Raw genomic sequence first — 14615 nt, 5'->3', positions numbered from 1 at the left:
GAGAATTGTCATTTTGCGCTTAAAAGAAAGACTGGGGCACCTGGGTGGCTTAGTCAGTTAAGTGTCTGCTTTTGGCTCAGGTCAAGATCTTGGGGTCCTAAAATTGAACTCAGCAGGGAGCCTGCTTCTCCCTCTCCCTCTGCCCCTTGGCCCCCTATCTCCTCCCCACGACACTGGTGCTCTCTTTCAAATAAATAAATTCTATTACCTGCTACATTTACTATATGCATGTATTATTCTTATAATTAAAAAATTAGTTTTATTGGGGTGCCTGAGTGGCTCAGTCAGTTAAGCAGCTGCCTTCGGCTCAGGTCATGATCCCAGGGTCCTGGGATCAAACCCTGAATCGGGCTTCCTGCTCAGCAGAGAGCCTACTTCTCCCTTTCCCACTACCTGCCTCTCTGCCTACTTGTGCTCTCTATCTCCCTGTCAAAAAAATAAATTAAGTAAAATCTTTAAATAAAAACAAAACAGTTTTATGTATTTTCAAAATCAAGGAGATGCACTGGTATCAAAAGATATGGACACAGAGATCTGCTTCAAAGGACTGGAAAAAACCAAGTTGGCCAAGGTCTTCAGACCATCCCAAAAGAAGTGTATCATCTAGTTAATAGTTCACACTGAGATACTTTTTCAATGAGTACCTGCACCTTGATTCTATGACTATATTTAATCAAATTTTAATATACATATAAATTTCTAATTTCATAATCATATATACATACATATAAATCACTACGTGCTAAAACAGTGGACCAAAGTTCATAAAATATACAATGTACTACTCGCTATGTAAGATATGGTCCCTACCCTGAGAGAACTTAAAATCAAGCAATTGGGGTGTGTGTGTGTGGGGAAGATATACCAGTAAATGTCTCATGAATATTTAAAGACAACTGTTGAGTCTGAAAAAGTGAGGGATTACTAGAAGCACTGAAATACTAGTAAAAAGTTCACAGAGGATATGGATGTGATTTCATTTGGAAAATAAAGGTACTTGTGAGATAATACAAATGAAAAGCTTAGACCAGGGTAAGACACAAAGTAAGTACTCAATAATCAGTTAGAAACAACATGTAAAAAACAAGAGGAATCTGATTGCCTCTCAAGTTACATGGAATTCCATAAGAAGAAAGAGAAACTGCAACTATATGAAGTGTGGTGACAGAAAGGCAACTTAATGAAATGGTAGGCTCTCATTGAGGAATCTTAGTAAAATAACTTCCATTTACAACTTATGAAAAACAAGAATATTTTTAAGCAGCAAGAATTCTTAATGTTTTATTTATTTTAGAAAGCAAGAGCAAGAGATTGCATGCAAGTAAGTGGGGAGAGGGGCAGAGAGAGAGAATGTTCAAGCAGACTTCCTGCTGAGTGCAGAGCCCGATGTGGGGCTCCATCCCACAACTTGAGATCATGACCTGAGCTGAAACTAAGAGTCAAAGGCCCAACCGACTGAGCCATGCAGGTACCCCCAACCAGCAAGAATTCTTAAATTGACCTGCTTTTCTTTTTGACAAGATAAAGTTTGTAGGGATGCCTGGGTGGCTCAGTCGTTAAGCATCTACCTTTGATTCAGGTCACGATCCCAGGGTCCTGGGATTGAGGCACGCATCAGGCTCTCTGCGGAGCCCTCGCCCACTTCCTCTTCTGTGTTCCCTCTCTCACTATGTCTCTCTCTGTCAAATAAATAAATAAAGCTTGTACATTCTAAACTGAGAAAGTAAAGTGATAAGGCTCTCATACTGTCCTAATGGATAAAATGGAGAACAGTTGATAACACAATGAAGTAGACAAGTATCCAAATAAAATACAGTACCTAAAGATATTTTTTAAAAGATTTTATTTATTTGACAGAGAGAGAAACTAAGCACAAGAAGAGGAAGCATCGGAAAGACGGAGAAGCAGGCTCCCCAGTGAGCAGGGAGCCTGATGTGGGACTCAATCCCAGGGATCTGGGATCATGACCTCAGCTAAAGGCAGATGCTTAACCAATGAGCCACAAAGGTACCCCACAGTACCTAAAGATTTAGCAATCACCTGACAGGAAATCTCATGTCTCTAGCGATACAACACATTGGTTGGTCCTTGGTCCTCTCTTAGTAAACACTTTTTTCAATGCCTTAGCAGAAGCTACAGAATATAGATTCTTCACATCAGTTCATGACAGAAATTAAGAGGTTCGACAACAGATAACAAAACTCGGATTTTAAAAAGAATCCAAGTGGCTGAAAAGTAATGGATCCAATAATAACAAGGAAGTTAATAGGTAAGGTCCTATACTTGGGTCTAAGATACAAAATGTACAAGTACAAAATGGCCAAGACATGATTAAGCAGGAGCTAGCTAGTATGATGGTTTTATTTGTGAGTAAGTTCTGCATGTGCAATACTTTGCCTATTTTGCATTCTACAAAACTCAGGTGCCATTCTCAGAGACTGGGTCACCTGAGCCTTTACAATGGGAATCATCAGAAAATAAGGTAATCTAAAGTCATATATGACAAATGGCTGAAGAATGTGGAACTCAGGATCTGAGGCCACAATATTCATCATCACAAAGACTTATTATATGACTGTCTATAAAGAGAACTGGAACTGATGGGTAGAAGACATTAGGAGTCAGTTCCCATTCATTAGACTGTAAGAAAAAACTCTACAGCCATCAGAGTTATCCAGGATAGGACAGACTACATTGAAATGCAGTAAATTTCCTTCAGTATAGGCATTTAAGCATAACGTGAATGGCAAATATAAGGATGACTAGATAGTTATTCTGGTGACTTTCCAGTGTCTATGATTAGAATCTGAGAAGCATTTCTCATTTCCATCAACTATAAATGATCTTTCCCTCCTTTAAAACCCCAGAGCACTGCCTCTGTTAATTCTCTTAGAGATTTTCGGGATTCCTGGGTGACTCAGACAGTTAAGTTTCTGCCTTTGGCTCAGGTCATGAGATCCCAGGGTCCTGGGACAGAGTCCTGCATTGGACTCCTTGCTCAGCGAGGAGCCTGCTTCTCCCTCTGCCCGTGCTCTCTCTCTCTCTGATAAATAAATAAATAAAATCTTTAAAAAATTCTCTTAGAGCTTTTAGCTTATTAAAGCATTTTCAAATTACTTTGTAGGTCTTTAAACTGCTTCCCTCTAAATATAAACACCTCATGTTATTAGCATTTTGTAGCTGGCAGATCAACACAAACATTTGTTGAATAAGAATAATGACAATGGCTACAATTACTGAGAACCTAATACATGTCACATGCTGGGTGTTCCACATTCATTACCTTTTAATTATTACAATATTTCTGGGTGTAATGCTTTTATTATTCACACTAAACATATGTGGTAAGGAAGAAAACTTATGCAATAAAATAGTAAGATGAAGCCTGTGCTAAAGTAGAAAAAAAATTTTGAAACCATTATTTTATTTTGCAGAAATTAAATCAAAATTGGTTTAACTTAAGACACCTTAATCTTAAGTTAAAAGCTAAAGACTATGAAGTCCTCATTTAGTCAATCAATGGGAACCTCTGGTTACTGCAAAATCAAAAAACCACTGCAAAAAAAAATTTATTAGGGCTACTCAGGAGTTATTTAATTATAAACAAATCAGTAAAGTAACACTGAATTAAAGTAAGAAACAACTGAGATCATAGTGTACCAGCCTCAGGACTCCCACAGGACAAGTATACTCTGAGCTAAGTTCACAGAGAAGAAATAATAAGACACCAAGACAGAGCTGACAGACTTACCTCGATCTCTGCCAGTTGAGAGACATTTGAAAATTACCATCCTCAGATCTAATCCTTCTTTAAGCCAGATCTTGTCCATAATCTTTATCATCTGTAAAGCTAACATATCTTGCCGAAGATCTTCACCAACCTTGAAATCAAGGAGATAAAATGAAACGTGTACCTTTCCAAAAGACTTACTACGTTACATGCTGTAAAAGACAGGGGGAGGGGAAAATGGTGGAAAGAATGAAGAATGAGATAAAACAGAACTGCCTTTTATTTTTCTTTAGTATTCCAGAGGAAATTACTTAACCTCTTCACGTCTCAGTTTCTTCCAACTCTACACTTTTTAAAAGGTTAGATTTTGTGGTATGTGAATCATACTCAAATTTTTAAAAGGGCAAAATGGAGGATATTTGTCATGATCAAAATATTCCTTACCTTGACTGTATCATTGCCAACAGTCTCATTGTGATATTGTAGGATAGTTTTGCAAGATGTTATACAGAGGGAAACTGGGTAAAGGATACTTAGGATCTCTGTATAATTTCTTACAACAGACTGAATGTGTAATTATCTCAAACCAGAAGTTTACTTAAAAAAATGGAAAGAGTTAACCCTCCCAAAATGAATGAAATCTAACTGGAACCACATGAATTTATCATTTTCTTTTTTAAGTTGGATAACTTTAAAACATATAACAATGAATATATTTTTTGAGACCAATTAAGAAAATTATGAAAGGGGCGCCTAGGTGGCTCAGTGGGTTAAAGCCTCTGCCTTCGGCTCAGGTCATGATCTCAGGGTCCTGGGATGGAGCCCCGCATTGGGCTCTCTGCTTGGCAGGGAGCCTGCTTCCTCTGCGCTCTCTCTCTGCCCACCTCTCTGACTACTTGTAATCTCTATCAAATAAATAAATAATATCTTAAAAAGAAACAAAAAAAGAAAATTATGAAAAAAAATTAGAGATTAGCCCTAACAAATATTAAAAATATATAAAATTTCTGTACTCAGATGGTACTATTTTAGGAAAAGGCAAATATATTAGTAAAATATAGTCCAAAACCAGATTTAAGAGAACTTGCTCTCTCTCTCTCTCTCTCTCTATATATATATGTATATAGAATATACATACATATAAATATATACATTTATATTCATAAAGATAGCTTCTCTTGAACCATCATATATATACATTATATATATAAGCCTGCACTAACTGAACTCACTGAATTAACTACAACTCTCCATTCTTCCTTACAATATACAAATTATGACCACAACACACAGAACTTTGGTAATAGATTACTCTTGTAGTATTCCACTCCTGCTGCTTCCCACAGGTAAGTTTTATGTTTCCAAAAACCAATGCCATTGCTCATGGTTTTGTAGTGTCACGCTGCACAACTCTAGGGGGTACCATTCACATCCTATCTGTGTGAAAGGCATTATCTGCTAAAGCTATGGCCATAGGTAGCAGCTGTAGCTGAGGGCTGCATTTATTCCCAAATCTGTTTTAGAACAGTTTATATCAGCAATAACTTTTCACATAATTATTCAATTTTTTAAAAAAGATTTTATTTATTTTATTTATTTATTTTATTTATTATTTTTTATTTTATAAAGTTTTTTTATTTATTTGACAGAGATCACAAGTAGGCAGAGAGGCAGGCAGAGGAGGGGGAAGCAGGCTCCCTGCCAAGCAGGGAGCCCAATGAGAGGCCCGACCCCAGGACCTGGAGATCATGACCCGAGCTGAAGGCAGAGGCTTAACCCACTGAGCCACCCAGATGCCCTAAGAAAGTAATTTTTCAATTGCCACTTAAAAACAGCGTAACCTTCGGGTGCTTGGATGGCTTAGTCGGTTAAGTGTCTGCCTTTAGCTCAGGTCATGATCCCAGGGTCCTAGGATGGACCTGCACTGGACTCCCTGCTCAGTGGGGAGTCTGCCTCTCCCTTTGCCTCTGCCCGCCCTTCGGCTTGTGCTCTCTCTCTGTCTCAAATAAATAAAATCTTTAAAAAAAAGTAAAGAAAAGAAAAACAAAGTAACCTGATTTTGCTCACCTTAAACATGACATTAATTTCGTCCCCCATTGGATCAGCATTCAGCATTGTCACTTTTAGGGGCACAGCATTGGAACTGAAGAAGGAACATGACTACAAATACAACATGCTATGCATTAGAAGGGTAACACTGGAATAAAAATGGGTTTAAGATTTTTTTGTCCTAAGCATTTCTCTCTCCACCTATTCCTCTGAAGTATAGCCAATGAAATAACACATGTGAACTGCTTTTTAGATCATCCAGCAGATAAGAGGTATTTAAAAATATTTTGAAACTTAAACACAGCATGAGTAAAATATCATCTACTACTCTCTAGATGAGAAGAAAAACCTTAAAACTTGAGACAAAATTATTAAAAGTTTGAGCTTTAAAAGTATCTTAATTCCTCAACAGAGCTCAGAATTTTGTATATTCTTATCTCTCTCTAAAGCAGTATGATCTGGGATGAGATCTCTACTTCTCCTATTTATGGTACTCTTCTAATTAATAATTAGCCACATAATCAAATTGTGACACTAAATTTAAAAATTCCATCAGCAAAGACCAAATCTTATTTTAAAATGAAACTGGTTAAAAAAAAACTAATTTAAGAAAGACCAATTAAAAGAAACAACAAACAAAACACAAGGAGAAAATGTGACCCCATCGCCCCCACCAATAACATACAACTCAGGGACCCACTGTTAAATTTTAGTAAAGAGAAGCCATGTATCAACTTAAAAAGAAATAAAACCTGAGATGCTTTTATGAATACTTGTACCTTGGCCTTTCCAAACCAGAGACTCTAATGGATGAATTAATTGATTGCTTTTGCTGAATTCATTAAGGGAAAATCCACTATTTGCATAACTACTGGCCCACTCTGAAATATAATCACTCAATGCTGATGATTCAACTACTTTTTGATGGCTCTAAAAAGTGCTATAAACTTGAGGGGAGTCTTTCTGAACATTCACAAGGGAGGAAAGGAAATGCTATCGGTGACTAGAATTTTAACATATGCCTACATGGCAGCTATTATATCATAGTAAAAAATAATTTATTTTGAGATAGCAAATAATTTTATATTGTTTTTTCTTTCAGGAATGGTGGTTAAGTAAAACATACTGAGGTAAATATGGTTCTTACACAAACAGACATCCATAAATACTAATAACCAACCTATATGCAGATATTATCCTTATTTGCCTTAAGTATATCAGCCCATCTGCTTTCTTCCTACACATTTTTTCTCTACAGATTATGAAATATAATATTAACTTATTAGTATTTTATATGTCACCTTAATATTTAATTCTTTTGCAACAAGACTTGGATTGAGAGGAAGACGGCATTTATTTCTTAGAAAAAAGGACTGTACTCGTTCCATACTCCTTTGAAGGACAACCTAGGAAAAGAGAATGACTCTGTAAGTACATACTGAAAATGAAGACCTACTTTTTAACAAGATTTTATTTATTTATTTGACAGAGAGATACACAGCAAGAGAGAGAACACAAGCAGGGGGAGTGGGAGAGGGAGAAGCAGGCTTCCCACTGAATAGGGAGCCTGATGTAGGGCTTGATCTCAGAACCCTGGGATCATGACCCAAGCCAAAGGCAGACGCTTTGGCTACCCAGATGCCCCAGGAAGACCTATTTTTAAGACAAATAAATTATGTCGTGGACCAACCTAAATTTTAAAATGCCCAACTGTCAAAAACAAGCTATTGCTAAAGTGTTAATTTTAGAATTAGAAAGGGCAAAGGCTTATAAACATGGGGGGGGGGTACATATGGTTTATTTAACATATTAATTAAAAGTCTCTAACAATCAAATAAGTAGATATTAAGCAGAAATGAGATGCAATTTTTCCTGACAGTTTAAAAATTTAAGGTTAACACCCCAGTCCCAGCAACAGGGCAGAAAAAGATACTTTCATAATCTATTGGTGGAGAAAAAGATTTAACTAAAAATATACAAAGTCCCTGACTCAGCTATTTCACCTATAGGAATATCATATACAGAAATAGTAGCAAAGGGGCAAATACTTATACACTATATTCACTGTAGGAATGGAGAAAGAAAAATGTGTAAACGATTTACAAAAGTAACAGTTCACAAATTACGCTACAATACCTTGTAATACTATGTACCCATTAAGAAACATGAGGTGTGACTATAGGTCTTCATATAAAATTCTCTAAGATGAAGTAAAAAAGAGCAAGTTGCAAAACAAAACAAAACCTCACCAAAAAACCCCCCACATAATTGCTGAAAGAAATTAAAGATCCAGACGAATGAAAAGACATCCTGTGTTCATGAACTGGAAGACTTATTATTATTAAGATTGCAGTATTTTCCAAATTAATCTACAAACTCAACACAATTCCATTTTTTAAGATTTTATTTGACAGAGAGTGAGAGAGAGAGGTTAGGGAGAGAGAGCATAAGCACGAAGGGCGGAGATGGAGAGGAAGAAGCAGGATCCCCGCTAAACGGGAAGCCCAATGCAGAGCTCAATTCCAGGACCCCAGGATCATGACCTGAGATGAAGGCAGACTTAACTCACTGAGCCACCCAGGCGCCCCACAGACTTAACACAATTCTTATCAAAATTCCAACTTCCTTTTTGTAGCAATGTACAAGATGGTCCTAAAATTCAGACAAAATTGCAAGGACTTCTGAATAGACCAAAACAACAACAACAACAACAAAACCTTGAAAAAGAAAAGTTAGAAAACTCATACTTCTTGATTTCAAAAACTACCACAAAGCTACAATAATGAAAACAGTATGGCATAAGGCTAATCTTTTAGATCAATGAACTAGAATCCAGACCCATAAGTCTATGGTCAACTGACTTTCATCAAAGGTGCCAAGATCATTTATGGGAAAGAACAGTCTCTTCAACAAATGGTGCTGAGAAGTTCTGAAGATGCTGCCCAAGGGAAAAAGCAGATCTGGAAAAGGCGGGGTGCTGAGGGGGAGTGGTGAGCAGCCTCTAGGAGAGACAGTGCTGATAAGAAGTCTCCAAAGGTGGTGGCAGACATTCTATGAGAAAAACATGGGGAAAATAATGGAAGCTATGGAAAAGTTAAAATCTGGAATGAGATTAAATAAAGTGGCTGCACGTTATAGTGAAGATGAAGTGATGTGGTTGGATGACCAGAGGTTCCATGGTGGAACCACTTCAAAAAGCAGCATTTTGGGGCGCCTGGGTGGCTCAGTGGGTTAAAGCCTCTGCCTTCGGCTCAGGTCATGATCCCAGAGTCCTGGGATCGAGCCCTACATCAGGCTCTCTGCTCAGCGGGGAGCCTGCTTCCTCCTCTCTCTCTGCCTGCCTCTCTGCCTACTTGTGATCTCTGTCAAATAAATAAATAAAATTCTTAAAAAAAAAAAAAAAGGCAGCTTTTACCTTGCTTTTAAGTGGGTTGAATAGGCCAGTATTTACAGACCCTCCAGTTAGGACAAAATCTGGCTATCATATCATTATGAAGGGAGAAAATTGTACAAAAAACTGGAAAAACAAAAATGGTGCTAGAACAACTGAATAATTGCATGTAAAAGAATAAAGTTGAATCCTTACTTCCAAGCATATTAAAAAATACTCAAAATGGATTGAAGACTTACATAAGAGCAAACAATAAAACTCCTAGAACATAACTGTATAATCTTTGTGACCCTAGATTTGACCACAAATTTTTTTTAAAAGATTTAATTTATTTATTTGACAGATGGAGATCATAAGTAGGCAGAGAGGTAGGCAAAGAGAGAGGGGGAAGCAGGCTCCCTGCTGAGCAGAGAGCCCGATGTGGGGCTTGATCCCAGGACCCTGGGATCATGCCCTGAGCCGAAGGCAGAGTCTTTAACCCACTGAGCCACCCAGGTGCCCCTTGACCACAAATTCTTAGTTATCAATTGCACAAGCAACAAAAGGAAAAATCAACTTCATAAAATTAGTAACTTTTGTGCATTAAGGGACACTACCAAGGAAATAAAAAGATAATTCAAAGAATGGGAGAAAATATATATATTTTAAAGATTTTTATTTATTTATTTGAGAGACAGCGAGAGAGAGTATGAGAGGGAGAAGATCGGAGGGAGAAGCAGACTCCCCGTGGAGCTGGGAGCCCAATGCAGGACTTGATCCCGGTACTCCACAATCATGACCTGAGCCAAAGGCAATCACTTAACCAACTTAGCCACCCAGGCGCCTGAGAGAAAATATTTACAGTGTCTCTGACAAGGGTCTAATATCCCAAATACATAAAGAACAATTCAACAACAAAAAGACAAACCATTTAAAAACAAAAACAAAAACTGAAAACAGAAACTCTCCAAAAAATATATACAAATGGTCAACAAACACACAAAAATGTGCTCAAAATCACTGATAATTAGGAAAATGCAAATCAAAACCACAAGGAGGTACTATTTCATACCCACTAAGATGACTATCATTTTTAAAAATTATTTTTAATAGCATATAATGTATGATTTGCCCCAGAGGTACAGGTCTGTGAATCATCAGGCTTACACATTTCACAGCACTCACCATAGCACATACCCTCCCCAGTGTCCATAACCCAACCACCCCATCCCTACCCTTCCACCCCCCAGCAACCCTCAGTTTGTTCTGTGAGATTAAGAGTCTCTTAGGGTTTGTCTCTCTCCTGATCCCATCTTGTTTCATTTTTTCTTCCCTATCCCCCAAACCTCCCGCCCTGCCTCTCAAATTTGAGGATTAGGGTTTTTTTTTTTAAGGCAGAAAATAACAAATGTTGGTGAGGATGTGGAGAAGTTGGAATCCTCATACACTGCTAGTAGAAATATAAAATGATGAACCTACTTTGGATAAAGGTTCCTCAAAAAGTTAAACATAAAAATTGCTTTATAGCCCAGTAATTTTACTCCTAGATAAAGTTAAAAGAGGTATCCTAACAAAAACTTGCACAAGAATAGATAAACAAAATTTGGTATATCCATAGAACGGAACATTATTCAGCTATAAAAAGGAGTGAAGTACTCATACATGCTAGAATATGGATGAACCTTGAAAATACTAGGCAAAGTGAAGAAACCAGACACAAAGGCCACATATTATAGAATTTCATTTAAATGAAATGTCCAGAATAAATACATCCACAGAATAGAAAGCAGATTAATGCTTACTAGGGCCTGGTAAGGAGGGAATGAGGAATGAAAAATAAGTGGGTACAGGCTTTCTTTTAGCTATGATGAAAATGTTCTGGAATTAGTGGTAGTGGCTGCATAACATTGTGAATGTACTAAAACAGAATGAATGAAATAGGTGAATTTTATCTCAAGAACAATATGTATGTATATATGTATGTATGTTTATTTCTATAAAGTTTTTAAAGTTCAAATATTTGTGTATATATTTAAGTGCATATATGTATAAAGTCATATAAAAGACCAGAAAGGACATATAGCAAACTATGAATAATAGAAACCTAGCAGGGAGAAAATGAACTGGAAAATTTTAATTTTTACATTAATTTAACATCTTAATACATTTTTATCCTATAAATTTATTACTTGGATTTTTTAAACATTAGCATCAACTCATACTTGCATTACTTTCATAGTTACAAAAAGATAAAAACAAAATAATGAAAAAGAAACTCAAGAATTGTGATCAGGAAGGAATTCATAAGCATGGAAATTAAAAAACTGTTTTTGAGTTAATTGTACAATCTTTTCCTATGGCTTTAAACTGAATTCATCTGCTCAAAACAGCATAGGTATAGTTAGTCTACTGGATATCAACTGGTAAAGAGTAACAACTCATCAACACTATAGAGATCCTTCAAGATCAAAATAATCATATTCCCTCTTTTGGGTACATACCTGTCTGGCTGATCCACTAGCCTGCCTTACTTTTTCTGCTACTCCTCCTAAAAGCTGCACAAGTTTAGTCTGCTTCAAAAGTTCTTCTCGGAGTCCTTTTCCTCCTACTGAGAGGAGAGCTCCCAAAACATGTTCGTATCGGGCACCAAACTGTGCATCATGCAGGGCATCCTTGAGGAGCCTAATACAGCAAAACAGTTATGTCAGCCACTTCTGAAAACTGGATGAATGTCTCTTGAATATCAATGTAGGTTCATTTTTTTGGTATCCAGGAATTTATTTTAAGCTGTAAGTAAAAACTCATTATTATGGAGCTCTTAACATTTTGTTAGCTCTTTATTGCCAGGAGATTTAGCATTTTTGGTTTTATTTCTAAGGACATAAAAATCTGCCTTCTTTATAATAATGCCCTTAATAAAACATCTGGTATTGACATTAGCAGTCTGAGGATACTGTTTAGACTTTCAGAGTATACCATCTCTAGAGATAAGAAATAAATTACTTAAAAAAAGTTTAACTCTTACCAATATAAATTGTGTGCTATGTGTATATTTCCCAATGCCCTGGACAGAAGGAAGCGCACTAATGAACTGTTCAAGTAAATTTCATATTTCAAAGCCTACACATAAAGGAAAGTAAGAATTACTAGTGGTCAAACCCATACAATATTATTAGGACAAAATTATCAAAAGAGAAACTATATAAAGCAAGATTTAAGATAACACTGATAAAAATGAAATAGATGAATTAACTTAGGCTATATATGTTATAAAGTCAAGAAGAAAGGTGTAGGTTTAATATTCATTAGTTACGTTTAAATGGCTAATAAAGAAAAATCAAAGAAAAGTTCAAGTCTGGTTTGTTCTGAGAATCTAAAAACGTAAGAATTAAAAATCTAGGTGTGTGTGTTTGTATATAAAATATTCAAGTGGGGCAGTTAACAATAGTGGAAAAAAAATCATACTACATCCAAACCTAAGGTACCTAAACATTCCCACAAAAGTACTTTTAATCACAACAGAATGGAGATCCTTTAGCAAGTTCTCTACTCATAAAAAATGGGTGGAGAGTAAGGTGAACAGGTAAACCAGTAAAAAACATACCTGTACAAACTGTGGAAGAAGATCAGTTAGTTCATCATCACTTATAGCCTCAATCCAGGTCACAGCTATAGACCTCACTTCCTGATCTGCAAATCTAAAGAAGCACCACAAAAATCAAGATTTAACGGTGATTTCTTTCTAGTGAAGCTGCATTTCCTTTTTTTTTTTTTTTTTAAGATTTTATTTATTTATTTGAGGAAAGTAAGTAAGATAGAGAGCACACAGGAGCAGGGGCAGAGGGAGAGGGAGAAGCAGGCCCCTTGCTGAGCAAGGAGCCTGATGCAGGGCTCAATCCCAGGACCATGGAATCATGACCTGAACCAAAAGCAAATGCTTAACCAACTGAGCCACTCAGGCGCCCCTGAAACTGTATTTCCTAAAAACACAATCTTAATCTATATGTGATAAAGAATATTCAAATAGCTCTTTATTCAAAAGCAATCATCTTTCTTTTTTTTTTTTTAAGGAAGAAAAATCTTCCTGTACTATACAAATTCAAGTTCAGGACTGTTTAATTATGAAAATTTTGACCCATATCATAAAAAAATGTAACAAATTATTCAAAATTTAGAACCTAAATCCCTCTTTAGGCTAGTTTTATTATTTTTTTTTTAAAGTTTTTTTTATTGACTGAGAGAGTGAGAGCTGGAGAGGACAAGCAGGGTGAGAGAGCATGAACAGGGTGAAGGAGAGACCAAGGGAGAAGCAGACTCCCCACTAAGCAGGGAGCCTGATGTGAGGCTGGATCTGGGTTAGTTTAAAATGATAGGACAACTCTATTCTTTTCCTAATTTTTAAAAGTGAACTTTACACCCAGTGTGGTGCTTGAACTCCTAACTGCCCCCCCACCCAAGATCAAAAGTCCCATGTTCCACCAACGGAGGCAGCCAGGCTCCCCATGACATCTCTTTTTAATAACCCTAGCACAGGGCGCCTGGGTGGCTCAGTAGGTTAACAGCCTCTGCCTTCAGCTCAGGTCATGATTGGGATGGAGGCTGCATCAGGCTCTCTGCTCAGCAGGGAGCCTATGTCCCTTCCTCTCTCTCTCTCTGCCCACCTCTCTGCCTGTCAAATAAATAAAATCTTAAAAAAAAAAAAACAACAAGAAAAACACCCCAGCACAAAAAGTATGTTTATAAAAATACACACTTACACATTTATATTGTACTGAATTGCGTTCATGGTAAAACAAAGGGAAATACTCCTGCAACATAATATACCCTATTGGAAAAAATGATAACAATAAAATAGAGCAAGTACATTCACTCATGGTTAACTTACTTTGAGTCAAGTAGCTCCAAAGCAGTCAGTGGGTTTAAGGGAGGCCATTGCTGAAGCAGTGAGTAAGTTTTGGCAAGATTAACCCATTTCCAGTTTGGGGCACTTGCTAGTACTTTAGGAAGAGAATTTGGGTGTTTGAGGCAATAATAGCGTTTCTCCCACAAAAAGGCTTTATCTTCTTTAGAAAGTCTGCATATATGACAAAATTAAATCACTTCTCAATGATATCATAATGACAGTTATAATCTCAATGCTTAAAAATACAAAAAAGAAATTTATTCATTTTAGGACAGCCACTTCTTGGTAGAATCATTAACACTAATTTTGAATAGAAAAATGCAATATACAGCAAACACTACTAATTTACTCTAATTTGGGGGATAGAAAGAAATCATTTTGCCTTGATAAAGTCTTAGTTATGAAAATGAAGGATAATTCAGTATGATAAAAATTTATTGAGCTCTAACCAGATGCCAAGCACTAGAAATCAGAGTTGAATAAGCAGAACCCACTCTACAAGATAGCAAGGATATCATCCATTTTATACAAGTAAAATCAAATATCATGCAAAAAAAAAAAAA

The 14615-nt window shown here is 36.6% G+C and overlaps 1 protein-coding gene across 7 annotated transcripts in view; it reads right to left on the bottom strand.

The window, feature by feature from the left end:
• Positions 1–14615, bottom strand: part of PIK3C2A (phosphatidylinositol-4-phosphate 3-kinase catalytic subunit type 2 alpha) — a 170102-nt gene that overhangs the window by 17696 nt on the left and 137791 nt on the right. For 6 of the 7 annotated variants that reach the window (XM_013055870.2, XM_013055869.2, XM_004752065.3 and 3 more), the window contains 7 exons: positions 14035–14223; positions 12754–12847; positions 12175–12269; positions 11651–11831; positions 7081–7185; positions 5798–5890; positions 3752–3881 (listed from right to left, as the gene is read on the bottom strand). In XM_013055870.2, the coding sequence (XP_012911324.1) occupies positions 3752–3881; positions 5798–5890; positions 7081–7185; positions 11651–11831; positions 12175–12269; positions 12754–12847; positions 14035–14223 (887 nt within the window). The remainder of the gene's footprint in view (positions 1–3751; positions 3882–5797; positions 5891–7080; positions 7186–11650; positions 11832–12174; positions 12270–12753; positions 12848–14034; positions 14224–14615) is intronic. The other variant, XM_013055871.2, reaches the window with a different exon arrangement.

Source organism: Mustela putorius, unplaced genomic scaffold (assembly GCF_011764305.1).
Source record: "Mustela putorius furo isolate JIRA1106 unplaced genomic scaffold, ASM1176430v1.1 tig00003859_pilon_pilon_pilon, whole genome shotgun sequence".
In the NCBI taxonomy this organism is placed as follows: Eukaryota; Metazoa; Chordata; class Mammalia; order Carnivora; family Mustelidae; genus Mustela; species Mustela putorius.
This window is presented reverse-complemented; position numbering and strand designations above follow the sequence as displayed.